The sequence below is a fragment of the Oenanthe melanoleuca genome, chromosome 3, assembly GCF_029582105.1.
Source record: "Oenanthe melanoleuca isolate GR-GAL-2019-014 chromosome 3, OMel1.0, whole genome shotgun sequence".
Classification (NCBI taxonomy): domain Eukaryota; kingdom Metazoa; phylum Chordata; class Aves; order Passeriformes; family Muscicapidae; genus Oenanthe; species Oenanthe melanoleuca.
Genome location: NC_079336.1, coordinates 2,883,797 through 2,902,235, shown reverse-complemented (window position 1 = coordinate 2,902,235; position 18,439 = coordinate 2,883,797). Strand labels below are relative to the sequence as shown.

Here is an 18,439-nt window from a genome sequence, read left to right as displayed (position 1 = left end):
ATGTTATTGTGATGTGCAGCCAAGAGAAGGATGGTGTTGGATGGGCTCCTCCTTGAGGAAGCTGGGCAGACCCTTGGATTCAGATCCAAGAGATCCTTGTCTCTTACATCCCTGGCAACCCCACACAAACCAGTGCAACCCCCTTGTCCTGGTTCAAACCTTGTCCTGGTTTGAAGGACAGGTGTCTGCCAATAAAGGCAAAAGCTTCTCTTTGAAATGGAGAATGTAAACTCCCTCCCTCCAAATTATTACTATAATTTTGAAATTAAGGGGCTCTCAGGCAAAAATATGGGAATTAGGAATATCAATTTACTGGGAAATTAAAATAGAAATGTAGTATTACAAGGAACAATCTGACACCCGTCAGTCAGTCAGGGTGTTGGCACAGTCCCATTCAATGGTGGCTGCATCCTCCTGCAGTGGCAGATATGGTTCAGCTGGAGCAGTGCTCCTGGAGAAGGTGCAGTTTCCTCTGAAGCTCCAGGGATGATGTGCAAAGGTCCAGTTTTCCTCTGGAATCCAGTGGCAAAGGCTGCTCTGCTGTTCCAAATCTCAGTTTTTCTCTGGGTAGGAAAGGCTTGGCTCCTCCCCTGGCTGGAGCATCTCCCAGTGGGATGATGGAATTTTATCAGTCATGCCCTGGGACTCACTGGCCATGAACAGGAGATATCTCCTGGAGGGAGGATGGGCTGTGGGAAGATAAAGATGATTGCCCAGCTGGTTTAAAGATGGCCCATGAGCAGATAATGTGTGCCAGGAGATCAGGGTCACTGCCCCAGCTGGTTTAACAGATGGGGACAGAATTCACATTGCTGGCCACATCCTGTACTGCAGCCCAAGACACCCTTTGTGCCTGGACCTTCCTGCACCCCCACTCAGGAGGAAGGGGGTCACATTCCAACATTCCACCTGCTCACCTGGAGCTCTTCCACCTCAGCACAGCCCAGCTCCAGGGCGTGCTGGGGACATAAAACAGGTCAGGATTCAGAGGCTGCACCTACATGAGTAAATCAAACCATGTGGGGCTCAGAAATTAGTGGCTACTCAAGCGTGCTGCCAGAAAATGAGTTGTTTTCCACGCTGTTCCCTGGCACAGTTTGGAGGTGATGCCAGGAATGATCCATAATTGGCACCTGGATGTGGCCTTGCACTGGAAAGGAGAGGTTAATTGCACAAGGTGTGCTCAGACCATATTCTGTGGGGCAAAACCCATCATTTCTTGCTGTGTCCAGTTCTGGATGCCTCAAGGCAGACATGGACCTGTTGAAGACAGCTCTGAAAAGGCCATGAAGGATGGTCTGGAATGGGAGCCATGGGGGTTTCTGGACTAGGGCTGAGCCCAGAGCTGAGCCCACAATCATTTCTTCACAGGTTGAATTGCAGGGCTCTATCAGTGCTTGGTTGTTTGGCAAAGGGCTGTCAGTGGGATTGGGAGTGGGAGGTGGCATCACAGAAGGGTTCATCTAACCAAGGAATTGCTCCTGCTGGCAAAACCTTATCCCAGGATGCATTTAAAAATCAGCCTGCTCAGGTTCTGGCCTGAAGGCAGTGGAGTCAGTGGGAACATCCCTCCTGCTTGGGGCCAGAGAGCAGATACAGATTGATTCAGCTCCTCCCAGCCCCAAAACCTCTGGAGCACTCAGGAGCTGATTGCTGTGCCACGTGTCTGAGCACAGACCAGCCTTTGTGCATGGTGAGCTCTGAAAAAAGACATCTGCTGGCAGCTTGGGAGGCAGGGGAGGGCTGGGCCAGCCCCAGTGGGCTCAGCAGAGCTGAGGCAAAGGCAGCCAGGCCAGCTGTCCTACAAGCAGCTGCCCAAGGGACAGAGATTTCCTGCCCCTGACTTCTGGAGGAAATCTGGTTTTTGTTGGTGCTGTATAGAGCTGGATTTCTTTCCCAAGGCACATTCTGCAGCTCAACCCATGCATACAGCTGCTGGAGCAGGGGTTTGTGGTGGTGTGGAGGATGCAGCCTGGTCTCCATCCAAACAGCAGCATCCAAGCAGCTCCAGGCACAAACCACCCTCCACGGTGGTGCTGCTCCAGCTGAGCTGGACACAAACACCTGGAACTTTGCCATCTGTCACTGGGAACGCTGTGGCCACGTGGAACCCTGGCTCCCTGCTCCACATCCTCTCTGGAGAGCACCAAGCATCTGCACACACATGTTCAGACACTTCAGGACACTCACAGCAGCATCCACAGCTCTTGGACTGTAGCTCAAGAGCTGCCATCTCCTTTCTGCTGGTTAAGCTCTGCCCAAATTCTTTGCTTTGGAAGGAATTGTTCCCTGTGAGGGTGGGGAGGCTCTGCCACAGGGTGCCCAGAGAAGCTGTGGCTGCCCCTGGATCCCTGGAAGTGTCCAAGGCCAGGCTGGACAGAGCTTGGAGCAACCTGGGATAGTGGAAGGTGTCTCTGCCCATGGAATGGGATTGGACTGGATGATCTCTAATGTCCCTTCCAGCCCAAACCATTCTATGATTCCATAATTCCACAAATTCCCATCTCTCACACTGGAGATGCCAATCCTCAGAGGTACCAGGTGGGTACAGGCAGAGCACCAACACTTTTCCAGAGGCTCTCACTCACCCTTGCCTCCAGCTCTCCCCCAGCTGGGTTTCCAGACCCATCTCCCTTCCCAGGCTGCTCGTGGCGGGTTTGCAGGACACCCTGGTTAAGAGCTCAGTGTCCTTACTCCAAAGTCCAGCTGGTGGAGGCCCCTTTATCTGCACTGTTTGATGAAGGTGATCCTTGTTCTGTTCAAGCAGCCTGAAGGACACGTGGCTTCCATTTTCCAGCACTCCCTGGTGTCAGCCTGCAAAGAAAAATCCATCAAGGTGACTTCTGAAAGGAAAAGGGAAGACTTGGTGACAGCCTTTGCTGCATCATCACTGTGAAAAAAACCTTTATAAAGTTTCTATTTTCTCCTCAATTTGTTGTTGACCTGGGGACATTCCTGCTTGTTGTTTGCTTTGTGTTGTTTTCCCAAGCTGAAACTCAGGTTCTCACCTCTGTTGATTTCCTGGAACTTGACCTGGAGAACTGGTACAAACCTGAGAGCCTGCCAGGATCCCTGGGAGAGCTGTAATCCACCAGCTTTCCTAACACCACTGAATACTGCAGGGAGGGATCCCAGCTTTCCCACTGAACAAGTACATAAATGAATAAAATATTAAATTGCCTTTTTTTTTTGACAGTTGTAAACATAACCTTGGCAATCATCCTCTCTGCAGCCTGGAAGTTGGGAAATTGAAGCAGACCCATGATTATTTTAAGGATCCCATTATTTTCAGGCCAGCTTTGTGTGTTGGGGAGTGCTGAGGAGGAGACTGGATTTTTTCATGCTCGACAGAGAGTGAGAGCTGGAAATAAAAAAAAAACTAAAAAAAAAATCCCCAAACCCAACACTTTGATGATGCAAAACCAGCACTTGGACTGGATTTTAACACCACATGCTTGAGCCTTCAAACACAGAGCCAGACTGGGTCAGTCCCAACATCCTGTCTCCAGCAGCAAGCAGTAGCAGACTCCCTAGTGCTCAGTGTAATTGTCAACAAAACCCTGACTTCACCACTGTTTTGTTTTGTTTTTTCCTTTTATTTTTTTCCTTTATTTCCCCTTTACACTTTCTGTCTGCAGCACATTGTCACTGAGAACAAGCACACCCCGTGCAACTGTTTGCTGTTGTGTTGAAACGCACCTGAGATTGACAAAGTTCCCTCCAGTCCAGGAAAATTACACAACTGTCCCCCTGGCCACTATAAATCCAGGATTCCCCTCTTCTTCCTCTCTCTAGGGCCCTTCCCTCCTCCTCCTCGGGGTGGAACCTCCACCCACGCCGAGCCATGCGGGTTCTCCAGCTGCTCTTGGCACTCGTGCTCATTCTCCTCCTCCAGGGCACTCCGGGTAAGGACAGAAATTCTCACAGGGGCTCCTGCAGGACTGTGGAGAGAGAAAGGGCAGGTTCCTACTCTGAACTAGAAGACAAGGCACTCAAGTCAAGGCTGAGCCAAGGGAAAAAGTTTCTCCTGAGATGGTCTCCATGAAGTCCCTGGATGCAGCTGTGCTGAGCTCATAGGTTGTGCATCCCCTCCTCTCTGTGCCCCCAAACTCACCCAGAAATGCTGAGCCTAAGCCAGCAGCCTGAGCTTTGCTCCAGCATAAAAGCCTCATCCTCCACAAAACAAGGAGAATCCCATTACGCTCTCCATGAGTGGAATACAGATGTGGCAGATGTGGGAAGATGCAAGAGTGACCAGAAGGTTGAGGGAGGTGATTTTCACCCTCTGATGTGATCTGATCTGGTAAGATCCCACCTGCAGAGCTGCCTCCAGCTTTGGGATCACCAGCATCAGAAGCTGATGGGACAAGTCCAGAGGAAACCATGGAGATGCTCCAGGAGCTGGAACCCTCTGCTCTGAGCCAGGCTGGGAGAGCTGGGGGTGCTCACCTGGAGAGGAGAAGGATCCAGGGAGAGCTCAGAGCCCCTTGCAGAGCCTGAAGGGGCTCCAGGAGAGCTGGAGAGGGACTGGGGACAAGGGATGGAGGGACAGGACACAGGGAATGGTCTTAAGCTGAAGGAGGGTGGGTGTAAATTAGATATTAGGAAGCAATTCTTGGCTGTGAGGGTGGTGGGTCCCTGGCACAGGTTGCCCAAAAAGGCTGTGGACTCTCCATCCCTGGAAGTGTCCAAGGCCAGGTTGGATGGGGCTTGGATCAAACTGGGGCAGTGGGAGGTGTCCCTGTCATGGCAGGGGGTTGGAAGTAGATGGTCTTTAATGTCCAATCCAACTCAAATCATTCTATGCATATTTGATTTTCTAAAATCAAAACCATCTTTCAGGGGGAAAAAAGAAGGGGGGAAGGCAGATAATTTTCCTTTTTTTTTTGTTTGTTTTCTTATGGGGTTCTGGTTTAATAGAAAAATATTCCTTAGCTTGGCATTTTTGCTGGCTGCTTCTATACTTATGTCAGAGATTCAGATTACATTCAGGTGTGATGTCACCATGATGGTGAGATCACATTCACAGAAGGCAAACCTGATAACCAAGAAGAGGAGATTTACTTGCTTCATCTGCTTATACTCTCATTTATGTAACTGAAGTCCTGGGGACAATGAAGGGAGAGAGAAGGGTTTGCCCACTCCAATGGTGCTGAACCCCCCCAGAACCCCCAAACTTGGTATTTCTGCTGAGTCTAAAGAGATGCTTCACATGCCCTTTTAATCAGAACAGCAAAAGATTTGAAGAATTTGAAGCAAACAAAAACTCAAAACCACAAAGAAGTAAAGAAAATCTCTGAAGGAAACAATAGGTGAAACACCTGTTCCAAAAGGCACTTCTCATCTTTTGATGCTGTCCCACCTCACCTAACTTATCTAAGCTAACACAGCCAAGCCAAACCTGGCTGTCTCACCCAGGCCAGTCCTCAGGAGACTCCCAGTGCTTGCTGGATGGTGAAGCTGCTCCCAAGCACATCTGATCCACATGGAACCAGCTGAATTCCCTGTTACCAACAGGGAACATCCCATTGCCCGACTGGTGCTCCCTACTGGGAACACCAACACCAGTGGAGTTCCCTGTTGGGGAAGGTAAAACAGGAAAGCCCTAGTTACTAATAACCATGAGAACAATAGGGTAGCCCCCTGAAGCTAATCCACTCTTAATTAAACAATGCTTTTGGCCAGAGGGCAAGGCCAAAAGACACAAAAGACTGGCCAGCACCCACAGATTAGATCTTAGAGTTTAGAATGTCACACACTATGCTAATGTAAGGATTCCTATAGGCTGCATGTAAATGCTATAGAATTAGTATTTTGTATTAGATTGGTTAATGGAAATTAGAATATTCATCATGGAAACAGATTTACTGTATTACAAAGGGGAAGTCGGTCTCTTTACTCTTCTTCCTCTCTTTACTCTTCACTCTTTACTCCTTGCTCTTCTTTCCTTCTCCCACTTCTCTCCTCTCCCTCTTCCATTACCCCAATACCCTTTTATCCCATTACTCTCCCTCCCCCTGCTCCTCTCTTCTTCCTCTTTTTCTTCCCCTCTTTACCTTCTTTACTCTCTCTCTCTACCCTCCCCCTTCTCTCTTTCATTCCCCCCCTTTATCTCTTTAATCTGCACGTGGCTGTGCCGGGCAGCTCCTTGCAGACTCTCTTATAATAAACTGCAGCTGTACCTTTCAGCATTTACAGAGAGTTTGGGTCTTGTTCCACGCATCCACCAGGAGTGCCCCGCAGCTCCCAGCAGGTTCTGGGGGCTCTGAGTAGTTTCCATCTCTCCTAACCGTGTTTCCTTTCCCCAGCAGCCAGAGGCCTTTCAGACAGCCAGCAGTGCAGAAGCAGCCGCGGCCGCTGCCGGCGGCTGTGCTTCCACATGGAGCGCTGGGAAGGGAGCTGCAGCAGCGGCCGCCTGCGCTGCTGCCGGTGACAGCAGCCACCCCAGTGCTGTGACAGCCCCAGGAGAGACACCCAGTGCTCCTGCAGCCAGAACTGTGCGCAGAGCCTGCCCTCGGACACCGCCGTGCCTCCGCTCGTCGCTCGGTTTGCCAATAAACCACTTGGGTTTCTCTGTGTCCTGGGTCTGGAGGGCAGAGTTCTGTCCTGGTGTGAAGGACAGGTGTCTGCCAATAAAGGCAGGAGATTCTCTGTGAAATGGAGAATGTAAACTCCCTCCCTCCAAATTATTATTATAATTTTGAAATGAAGGGGCTCTAAGGCAAAGATATGGGAATTAGGAATAACAGTTCTTTACTAGGAAAATTAAAATAGAAATGCAGTATTACAAAGAACAATCCCAAACCCTGCCAGAGTCAGAATCCAAGCTGACACCCGTCAGTCAGTCAGGGTGTTGGCACAGTCCCATTCAATGGTGGCTGCATCCTCCTGCAGGGGCAGATGTGGTTCAGCTGGAGCAGTGCTCCTGGAGAAGGTGCAGTTTCCTCTGAAGCTCCAGGGATGATGTGCAAAGGTCCAGTTTTCCTCTGGAATCCAGTGGAAAAGGCTGCTCTGCTGTTCCAAATCTCAGTTTTTCTCTGGGTAGGAAAGGCTTGGCTCCTCCCCTGGCTGGAGCATCTCCCAGTGGGATGATGGAATTTTATCAGTCATGCCCTGGGACTCAATGGCCATTAACAGGAGATATCTCCTGGAGGGAGGATGGGCTGTGGGAAAGATAAAGATGATTGCCCAGCTGGTTTAAAGATGGCCCATGAGCAGATAATGTGTGCCAGGAGATCAGGGTCACTGCCCCAGCTGGTTTAACAGATGGGGACAGAATTCACATTGCTGGCCACATCCTGTAATGCAACTCAAGACAGTTTCCTCTCAGATGGAGCATCCTGCCTGACACTTGGGGGTTGATGGTGCTGGAGGTTCACTGGGGGATCCAAATCACCCACACAAAGGTGGCAGATGTGGTATAGGGGAGAGGGGTGCCCTTCCAGAATGGCAGCAAAAAAGGGATCTGCTGGGCTGGTCCTTTATGAAACCTCTCTTTGAACCCATCCCTCCCTCTTGGTCATTGCCTTCAACAACCTCAATTTCTATGTCTGTTCAGAAGAGGCCATGGTAGGACTCATCCTCCTCAAAGGGATGGATCCAAGACAGAGGTATGGTTTTCCCTCCAGAAGTTCCTCTTCTTCTCCCATAACAACGAGGTGAACCTGGGTAGGTGACTCAGGTTATCCAACCTGATCTCCTTGAGGATGTCCCTGCTCACTGCAGGAGTGCTGGACTAGCTGACCCCTAAAGCTTCCTTCCAACCCAAACCATTCCATCATTCTGTGATCCACCTCTGTGGGGAGGTAAAGGAGGGTAAGGCTGAGAAATCCCCATGAGGAAAACAATTCCAACAATTCACTCAGTCTCACAAGGATTGTGCTGTGTTCTGCATCTACCCTGCTCCTACATGGAGCAATTCCAGGTGAAATCTTAATTCCATAGTGCAAGTTATTCCAAACTCTATCCCAATATCACCTGAGGGGTATCACTGCCTCTTGTCCTGCATAGGCTGATTTATTGAATGGGAATGAGCCAAGACCAAGTTCACTCCTCACCAGGGAGTAGGAGTCGTTGGGTATGAACTGCTGTTTACTGAAGGAAGGGGAATTGCCCACTGTGGTGTGCTCTGGAGCAGGACCCCAAAGCAAATCCTCACCCTGGAGGTGGTGAGGTGGAAAGGAGCAGGAATAGAGATGTCTTGGAGCTGTGAGTAGAGACATGGCTTGAAAGGCTATGAAACCTGGAAAAGCTGGAAGATTTATCTCTGGAAAACACCCAGTGTGGTACTTAGGACATGGAAGAAATGAGGTGGACAAAATTCCCACCCTAAAACCCCCAGCTACACACCTGGCTTCAACCTAAACCCACTGTGCTATCCATCCCAGCCTGGCCCAGGAGGAAACCAGTAAAACCAGTGACCCAACTGAGCCAGATGACTCCCAGTGAAGATGTGACCCATCCCTGGCTGGACTGCGGGCAGGGAAAGGTGCCCCCACTCCTCCTGCCATGAACTGAAGCAGCGAGGCACTGCTGGGCTCCGTGCGGGGATATCCCACCCCTGGCGGAGCGGCTCTGCAGGCTGCACACACGGTGGGAAAGCCTCCATGCAGACCCCTCTCCTGGATGCTTCTCCTGTCTCTGAGTGACAGCCTGGCTCCCCAGGGGCCGGGGAAAGCTCAGCCAGAGGTTAGCAGCCGCTGCGGCTCGCAGGAGCCATCAGCCCCATCGAGAGATAAGGCTCCCCTCGATAACGGGACCTGCCAGAGCTGAGCCCCCAGTTTTTCCACCTTTTTGAAGTCTGGCCGGTGAAGTTGTGCAGAACTTTTGTCTTTTTGCCAAAGTAACCAACTTCCAGCTCCAGCTTTTTGCCTTCCCTCCTTTTCCCCGACCTCCTCCCCTTTTCCTTCGCTGCTCCAAGCGCAGCCTCTCCGTGGGGCTGATAGGGGTTCTGGGGGGAGGATGGACACGATGAGGGGGTGATGTCATCTGTTTTTGGCCCTTCAGAGGGCTGGACACGTCTGCCTCTACCCAGCCTGGCGCCGGGAGCAACTGGGAGCCTTCCTCTGGCAGCCGCCCCTGCGCCTTATCAAGGGCAGGATGACAGGATGACATCCCGGGGCCGGGATGCCGGAGCTGGAGGGAAAGGAGCTGGGGAGCCGCTGAATGTGAGCACAGGGATGTGTCTGTGCGTGGCTGGGCTCGCTGGCAGCGGGAAATCGCTCCCAGCAGGATGGAGAAGGGGAAAGCGCCTCTGCACCAAAGCCCGAGGCGAGGGCGATGCTGCCACCCAGACCTGCTCCTGGGAGCTGTAACCTCCCGTATCCCAGGCAGACAACCTGGAAAATCCATCTGGAAAAGGTTTGAAGATGCCCCTCGCCATCAAAGGAGAAGGTCAGGGCAGAAGGAGGGAGATAAATTAATTTGTCCCATATCCAAAGCTCAGGGTCTGGAGTTCTCTCAGGCAGAGACCTGAACAGAACCAAGTGCTCTGTTCTGCTCAGGTTTGGTTTTTCTTGGATTCATCTCCAGAGTGGCTACAAACTCACCATAGAAATGGTTTTGATTGTGCCCTCCTCTTGTTTTGGCAACTTTCTCCAAGGTGGAATGTAAAACCTTCATTCTTTGCAAAACAGTGATTATACTAACACCATCCCCTCTTTTTTTCTCTCCCCCAGAAAGGTGGTTTGATCAGAAAAGTGTGAAATATTTCTGGCTAAATCCAGGGAAAGCTTGGCTTCCTATTTCCTACAACACAACCCTCAGAAGGAAAATTCTTGTGGGACATGGGAGCCCAAGGAGAGACACAGTTTCCTACAGCAGTGGTCTTGAAATAAATTTAATTTTATATTATTTATTAATGTCAGAAATAATGCTTTTTCCCCCATTCTGATGGGTCATCGTGTTCACTTTGGAGACCAGTGCTCTGGAGAGAAAGGGAGATTTTGGGAAGAGCACCTACAGCCCCTGAGGATTAGGACAGAAATCTAAACAGCTGGTAGGTCTCCTTCCAGCTGGAAAATTTATAAAATTGATTTTTTTTTGCTTGGAATAAATAAGGTTTTCTGCAAAAGTCATTCTCAGTTTTTGTAACTGGAGTGAGAAAATAGATGCTGAAAAACTGGAAGTGCCAAGGGAGGTTCAGGTTGGACATCAGGAGGAAATTCTCCATGGAAAGGGTGGTCAGGCATTGGAAGGGGCTTCCAGGGAGGTTTGGAGTCCCCATCCCTGGAGGTGCCCAAGGAATGGCTGGATGTGGCACTCAGAGCTCTGGGCTGGTGACAAGGTGGGGATCAGTCACAGGCTGGACTCAATGGTCTTGGAAGTCCTTTCCAACCAAATTATTGTGTGATTCTGTGTCAAAGGAACCTCTGCCAGCCAAACCCTGGCACTTTCCTTTATTCCCATTAATAAATTGGGAAAACTTTTTTTTTTTTTTTTTTTTATTTCCCAAAAATCCCGACAAGGGATGGGAAGAAGTGGCCACAGGCACTGCCCCATGCTGACCTCTGCTCTCCACATCAGCACAGAACCCTGGCAGGGGCTCTGCCCGAGCACCTCAGAGGCTGTGTAATAAAGCACACGTTTTTCCTAGGCATAAACAAATGACTTCACCCTCCTGGCGAGCTGCTCCGGGCTCTTTCAGCAGCTCCACATGGAAGGGAGGCAGCGCTGGAGCAGCACAGCCCCCTCTCCCCACGGAGGGAGAGCTGCCTGATGGGGCAGCTCCAAAACAAACACTGGTCAGCAGCTGCTGGGCTGCTCCCAGCACGACAGCAAAGCAAAAACCTTGCGGCTCTCGCTTTGGAAGTGCCCCAGGGCAGGGTGGAATTTGCGGAATGTGCAGGGGAATGGCTTTGCACCCCAAATGAGGAGGGTGTTTGAGCCCTATCCCCTCTCCTCCTCTTCCCCAGGACCCTTTCAGGACCCTTCCCCAAATCCCACAAGTTCTTCCAGGACTGTCCCCTGTGCCCAGGACAGACACAAGAGCTGTCAGGAGCCTTTATTGTCCAGATCTTTGCTCTGTTATCAGTGACTCCCACACACTGGAAGTGAGATATGTGTGACAACATTTTTCCATCAGCGAGTTTATCATGGCTGAGGAGAGTGGAAGGGGTTGGGGAGGGTGGTGGGGAGGAGGAGGAGGGAAGGAGGGGAGGTGCATGGGCATGAAAGGCCACCCAGCCCATCCTCCACCCACCCCATGATCCCACATCTATGGAAGAAGGAGAGGAAAAAGAAGGTTTTGGAGCAATGCATTGTCAAAGCAGTTGTGTCAGACCCAAGTCCTCCTGACCCAGAAGAGCCAGTCCTAAATTCCTTGGGTGAGATCCGAAAACACCCTTCCTGCAGACACATCTCCTAATTCATATGGGGGTATGGACAAAGGAGGAGAGCTTCTGCTAGGATGTTGGCTGGGCTAGCAGGACCCCAAGGGGTCTGACCCCTCCTTGGTGTCAGGCAGATCCTTCCCAGGGCAGGGGGAAGCTCCAGCCAGCAGGAAAGACATTCATGTGGAAAACATCTCAGCTGTATCACAACAGAGCTGTGGGACCCCAGCACTGCATCTGTTGTCAACTGTGTGCTGCATCTCGCTGGGTTTCTGCTGCTGACACTTTTCTCAAGCTCTGGGCTTACAACCCGGATTTGTAGGGTAGAACCTTCCCAGCCTTCACCTCAGGAGATGGAGGGAATGATTCTTTAAGACTGGAAGTTCATCCACAGCCTGGAGGACCTGCCATGGTCCCGAGGCACCAAGAAACAGCAAAGTCTGTGCTGCAGGAGCAGCTGGGTGAAGGGAAGATTTTAGGGAGCTACAAAACCTGGTGACAGAGATGTGGAGCTGGCAGCACTTGCAAGGGCAGTCCCAGTGAGGTCTGCAGGACAAGCTAAAAATGCAGATGTGATTTCACAGAACCATACAATGCTTGGGTTTGGAAGGGGCCTGGAAGTCCATCTTATTCCACCTCCTTCCATGGGCAGGGACACCTCCCACTATCCCAGACTGCTCCAAGCCCCATCCAGCCTGGCCTTGAGCAAAGGGAATCCATAACTCCCCTGGGCAACCTCATCACCCCTACAGTAAAGAATTCCTTCCAAATTTCAGAGGTTCTGTACATTTGCTCTGGAAATCACTGCATTTATTCCAAGTTCATGCATATCCCAAGTTTGCCATTAGCCCCTTTTCTCTCAAAGCTCTGGATGTCTGCTTGGCCCATAACAGCCACTTCAAATGAAATACAGTTGGTGGGATAAAAAAAAATTAAATTATCCCTCTCTCCAGGCTGCTGCTTTCAAGGAAAACCCAAGAAGATGCTGCCCTGGTTTTACTTCAAGGTGAGGAGTCTGGCAGTGCTGTCTTGAGACCATGGGGAGGTGATTTCCCCAAGGAACCAGTGAAGCTGGGGCTGGCATGGGAACAGCTTTGTCTCCCCAAGGAGGAGTTATGGATATGCCTGTTAGGATCTGCATGATGGACTTGGCACCATGAACAGTTAAGGATTATGGACTGATGTTTTCAAGGATGAGGCTGGATGACAACACAACCCTTCAATATATGACCCAGGGGCAGCCCTGTCTGAGCACCAGACAACTCCTGACATTGAGAGAAAACACATGGGAGGGGAAAAATGTGGATGTTTTGTCTGCTTGGGGCTGTGATTATCCCTGGTAGCTGGGATGGGGAGGTGGTGGCTGTGCTCCTGTGATTAATGGGAGGTTTCACCATCAGCATCCTTGCTCCTGGGCTGCCTGTGTCCTCAGGAGCTGCAATCCACTGGGAGATGCTGCACTGAGAGCTGCAATCCGCTGGGAGATGCTGCACTGAGAGCTGCAATCTGATGGGAGATGCTCTAGGAGCTGCTATTTGTTGGGAGATGCTGCTCTGGGAGCTGATATCAGTTGGGAGATGCTGCTCTGGGAGCTGATATCAGTTGGGAGATGCTGCTCTGGTGCTGCAATGTGCTGGGAGATACAGCTGTAGTAGCTGATATCTGCTGGGAGATGCTCTAGGAGCTGCAATGTGCTGGGAGATGCTGCTCTGGGAGCTGATATCAGTTGGGAGATGCTGCTCAGGAGCTGCAATGTGCTGGGAGATGCTGCTCTGGGAGCTGATATCTGCTGGGAGATGCTCTAGGAGCTGCAATGTGCTGGGAGATGCTGCTCTGGGAGCTGCAATGTGCTGGGAGATGCTCTAGGAGCTGCAATGTGCTGGGAGATGCTGCTCTGGAGCTGCCATGTGCTGGGAGATGCAGCTGTAGTAGCTGATATCTGCTGGGAGATGCTGCTCTGGAGCTGCTATGTGCTGGGAGATGCTGCTCTGGGAGCTGATATCTGCTGGGAGATGCAGCTGTAGTAGCTGATATCCGCTGGGAGATGCTCTAGGAGCTGCAATGTGCTGGGAGATGCTGCTCTGGTGCTGCAATGTGCTGGGAGATGCAGCTGTAGTAGCTGATATCCACTGGGAGATGCTGCTCTGGGAGCACAGTTCATTAGCAGGGTCCCTGGGGGTGACAGACTGTGGTGGGTTAAGCACAGGATGGAAAAGGGGCCTTTGGATTTTGTGAGCTGACACAGTGGAGGATGATCCAAGGTCCTGCTGAGTGTGGCAGAGGCAATTCTGGCTGAGTTAATCCAGTTATCAGCCCCACAAGAGCCCTGTCACTCACCAGTCACGTGGTGAAATATTGCAAAAATGCCTTCAGAGATGGGAGGTCAGCCCACCAGCCACTGTCAGTCACCAGCTGGACAATCTGAGATAAAAGTGGGTCCCAAAATATGTGGATCCCACATGTGGAGAGACCTTCTGTAACTTGGGCATGGGACAGAGATGAGTGAGTTTCTCATGGATGATCTGCAGCAGTGACTATCTTGTCAGCCTTAGACCAAGAAATGAAGTTTGTGGATGAAGGCAGTGCAGAAAAAAGATGGGGACAAGCTTTTTAGCAGTGCTGTGACAGGACAGGGGGTGATGGTTTAAACTAAAGGAGAGTCAATTAAGATTAGATATGAGAAAAGGTTTTTGCAATGCAGGTGGTGAGGCCCTGGAACAGGTTGCTGTGGCTGCCCCATCCCTGGGAGTATTCAAGGTCAGGTTCTGTTCAAATCAGCTTTTTCAGAGCTGAATGGTTTGGGCTGGAAGGAACCTTAAAGCTTATCCTGTTCCACCCCACCTTCCATGGGCAGGGACACCTTCCACTGTCCCAGGTTGCTCCAAGCCCTGTCCAGCCTGGCCTTGGACACTTCCAGGGATCCAGGGGCAGCCACAGCTTCTCTGGGCACCCTGTGCCAGGGCGTGCCCACCCTCACAGGAACAATTCCTTCCCAATATCCCATCCATCCCATCCTCTGGCAGTGAAAGCCATTCCCTGTGTCTGTCCCTCCATCCCTTGTCCCCAGTCCCTCTCCAGCTCTCCTGGAGCCCCTTCAGGCTCTGCAAGGGGCTCTGAGCTCTCCCTGGATCCTTCTCTTCTCCAGGTGAGCACCCCCAGCTCTCCCAGCCTGGCTCCAGCCCTTGGAGCAGCTCCATGGTTTCCTCTGGACTCTCTCTGCTGATGACCCCAAAGCTGGATTCAAGATGTATCTCTCACTTCATTCTTTTTATGTTGGAGAGGGAAAGAGGGGCTGCTCCTCTCTGCACAACTCACTGAGCCCTTCTTTTCCCCCTAATTAGTTGCAGTTTTGTATCACAGCTGTCCCAGGCACCACTTTCTCATATCCCATCTCATGTCCAGGATGTGTCACCAACCATATCCTGGTCAAGCTCTCTGTGTGCTCGTGGTTGTGACTCTGAGGCTGGAATTCCAGTTTCCATCCCAGCACTGTCAGTGATGGCTCCTGGATCAGCTCACTGGGATGGTTCTGCTCAGAGCTGGGTGTTCTGCATCCCATCTCATCCCAGGGGACACCAGGTCTCCTCAGCCTCTGCTGTATCTGAAGGATTGACCCCTTCCCTTCTGGGGTTATCATCTACCAGACCCTCACTGCTGGCACGTTACCTTGGCAAGGCAGGGATAATCCTTCCCATCCAGGAGGGAATTAAATTTGTCTGCACTTTTAAATGAGCTTTTAACACTGACCAGTGAGCACAGAGCTAAACAAGCCCTCAGCTTCAGGACATTCCCAACAGGCTCCTGTAGGGAAGAGGTCCCACAGAAATGGTTCTGAAGGAACACCAGGTTAGGTTTGCCTCCAATGCATCCATCTGTGTTTTGGGGAGGGCTCCAGCACAGGTTATGGCTGTGATCAGGATGGGTTTTATCCATGTAAATGTAGAAGAAAGGCAGTGTCTTGGAGTAATGACGATATTTCCATGTGCCACAAGTGTGACCTGCTCCAAGGTGAGAACCTGGAAGAGATCAGTGCCTGAGGGATCAGCAGAAAGTGGAGGTGTCTGCAGAAACCAGCCAGGAAATGCAGTTGTTATGTTCTGCCACATTAAGATTGAACAGCAGGACACCTGCCCAGGGAGCTGAGTCAGGACACACCTGGGATATGGACACGAGCCCCTCTCTCTGGTTTGCTTCACCCCAGCAGGATCCAAGGGACTGCTTCACACTGGGCCATAGGAACATGGAACCATAGAATCAGTCATGGAATGGGTTGGGAGGGACCTTAAAGATGATCTGGTTCCAAACTCCTGCCATGGGCAGGACACCTTCCACTGTTCCAGGCTGCTCAGAGCCCCATCCAGCCTCCAGGACTGTCCCTGTCCCCAGGTCTGTCCTTGTTTAGGGACAACATGCACGAGGCTCAGTCTCACAACACTGGGAAACAGGCCACTAACAGATTAATTAGCAGTCTTCACAACGGGCTAATTACCGTTTTCTCACAGGGCTGTTTTGGAGTTCCCCAGCCAGGAATGGCCCTGTGGGTGTGTGACAACCCCTGCACACAGACCTGCCGAGCATCCCCGTGCTGTGAGGCTGAGACCCATTTCCCAGCACAATGAGAAGGATATTTCTGAGCTGCTTTCCTTCCAGCAGCTTCCTCTCACGGCACAATGTCTGCTGTGATCTTCATTTCCCTCCTACCCTCCATTATTCCTCAATATTCCTCTTCCAGGTCCTTTTTCCCCTTATCTGCCGCCACTTTCCTGTTTTTCTTCCTTGCTCAGCACCCTCCAGCCTGCCTGGCTCCTGGACCAGGGGCTGCTGTCGCAGAGTTTCCTCCTCCTCTGGCTGATGTCCTGCCAGAGATAGCCCCGAGCATCCCAGGGGAGCACGGGCATCCCGTGGGGTGCAGCCAGGAGAGGGTGGTGGTGCTGACCCTGCTCCAAAGGAGGAAACAGCGCTGGGCTCCCAGAATATCTCAGCTCTGGGTTACCCCAGGGGTGCAGAGATAAGCACAAAGAGGGGGAAGGAGGAGGAGGTCAGGGCTGTTCAGCTGAGATGTTTGTGTGTCTTCTGGCACAAACACCAGTCTGGGCTCCCCCAGCAGGCGCCAGTGCTGCTTTTGGGGGGCAATTGTTTGTTCAGCCTCGCTCACCTTGGAACGTGCAGCTCAGCACCAGGGCTGGGAGGGAGATGCTCAACTGCTGGGAGAGCCAGGCCCTGTCACAGCAGCTCCCAGGAGAGGATCCCCTCTCTCTGTGGTGTTTGCTGCCTTGGGTGGGTGCCAGTTGTGGTGCTGGAAAGACTCAGGGCTGTCCCTTACCCCTCACTAGCAAATAGGGATTGCCAGGTACAAGTCCTTGGAGAGGCTGCAGATGCTTGGAAAATGCAGCAAGGCCCCTCTTGGGAGAGCCCATGGTGTTTTGTCAGCCCTCAGACCCTGAGGTCCATCCCCAGGCAGGTGACCAGGGCACTTGGCACAGTGGGGGCTGCAGCCAGGAGTCACCACCTCTTTCCCCATGCCAGGAACTTCCTGCAGCCAAGTGATGCCTTGGCAGATAAACAACAGACCCTGGAAGAGGAATATTGAGAAATAATGGTGGATAGGAGGGAAATGAAGATCACAGCTACTGCTTCAGCACAGGCATAGCTGGATATAGTGACATTCTATTCTACTTCTATTCTATTCTATTCTATTCTATTCTATTCTATTCTATTCTATTCTATTCTATTCTATTCTATTCTATTCTATTCTATTCTATTCTATTCTATTCTATTCTATTCTTATTCTATTCTATTCTTATTCTATTCTATATTCTATTTCTATTCCATTCCATTCCATTCCATTAATTCAAATGATTCCTGGCTCCATGACTGTGCTGTGTGTTGGGAAATCTGCCACCCTGTTCCCTGGAGAGAAGAGTCACCTCAAAACTAAAAAAATCCCATTCCAATCCATCTGACCTGTTACTCCATCAGCTGAGAAAAACACCCAGCTGCCAACTTCCCCTCCAAGCCCCAAGACCTCTCCAAAGTCCCAGGACAGCATAACTTTGCACTTAGGTCTTGGTTTAAACACATCCACGTGACTCTGTTGCAATGAGCACAAAGCTGACTCAGAGCCAGCTCCCTCTGCTCTTCCCCAGCCAGACCTGCTGCCTTCCTCCTGCTATATTTATCAGAAGGATTTGGCTGCCTGGAAAGTGCTCGGGAAGGCAGCAGGGGTGGAGCCACCTTGGAGATCAGCCATGGCAGAGAACCCGGGGCCGGGTCCAGCCCCATGTGGCTGTTTTGAGATGGTCTCTCATCCCCCTCGGGGTGATTCCAGTGTAAACCTGCGAGGCTGCTCTTCAGCTGGTGAATTCCTCATTCTTTGCAGACAATTTATAAGTCCTTTGCACCTCTGTGCTTGTCCTTGTGCTGGGGACATGCTCCCTTCTCAAACCTTCACAATCCTCATCTGCAGAGATTGCCAGGGAGAGATCCTGCCACTTTTCTACCCAGAAGATATTGAAATATTTTTTTTTTGTCACCCTGTCTCTCTGAACCCACAGGGAGTGTCAGCCTAAACTGGGAATTCTTACATATACAAATGAAATTGGTGTATTTGAATACAAAAAAAACCTTTGTCACCCCACACTCCCCTGTAGCAGTGACACCAGAGGAGAACAACACAAAAAACCTCTCCCAAACCTCCACAGTGAGACAGGACAGTGTCTGCTCCTCACTTTCTGCATCCCCTGAGAAGATCTGTTCCCAGCTGGCAGCCTTGCCCCTGCCAGCCTGGAGGCACTGCCTCAAATCCCTGCAGCTGCAGATGCTGAGCAAGCAGTGCAAGAGATCCCTGCCCTGCAGCACAGCACGTGGGGGCACACACAGCTCTTGGCAACCAGGCTTGCAGCAGCACAGGATCAAACCTCTGGGAGGTTTTGTGGTGCTCAGCTTCCTCTTCACTCCTGGGGCACACACCCCTGGCATTTCAGGTTCTGAATGTGTTTTATCTTTCTGTGATGGGATGCTTCTCTGTGCCAGGGCATCACCACTCTGTTAGCCTGGAATTCCTGCCCAATATCCCATCCATCCCATCCTCTGGCAGTGGGAGCCATTCC

The 18,439-nt window shown here is 51.2% G+C and overlaps 1 protein-coding gene and 1 long non-coding RNA gene across 2 annotated transcripts in view; one reads left to right on the top strand and one right to left on the bottom strand.

Moving 5' to 3' along the window:
• The window catches only part of LOC130250801 (uncharacterized), a 74,912-nt gene that overhangs the window by 40,820 nt on the left and 15,653 nt on the right, over positions 1–18,439 (bottom strand). The gene's annotated exons all lie outside the window — the stretch shown is intronic.
• Positions 3,761–6,578, top strand: LOC130250796 (gallinacin-13-like). Its single transcript, XM_056486867.1, has 2 exons — positions 3,761–3,905; positions 6,309–6,578. Exons 1-2 carry the CDS (start codon positions 3,845–3,847, stop codon positions 6,431–6,433), a joined length of 186 nt encoding a protein of 61 aa, XP_056342842.1. The 5' UTR covers positions 3,761–3,844; the 3' UTR covers positions 6,434–6,578.

Excerpts from the sequence above, each read along its gene's own strand:
- LOC130250796 (XM_056486867.1), top strand. The coding sequence starts at position 3,845 with ATGCGGGTTCTCCAGCTGCTCTTGGCACTCGTGCTCATTCTCCTCCTC. Across the intron at positions 3,906-6,308 it reads CCTCCTCCAGGGCACTCCGG|CAGCCAGAGGCCTTTCAGAC; the intron begins GTAAGGACAGAA and ends TCCTTTCCCCAG.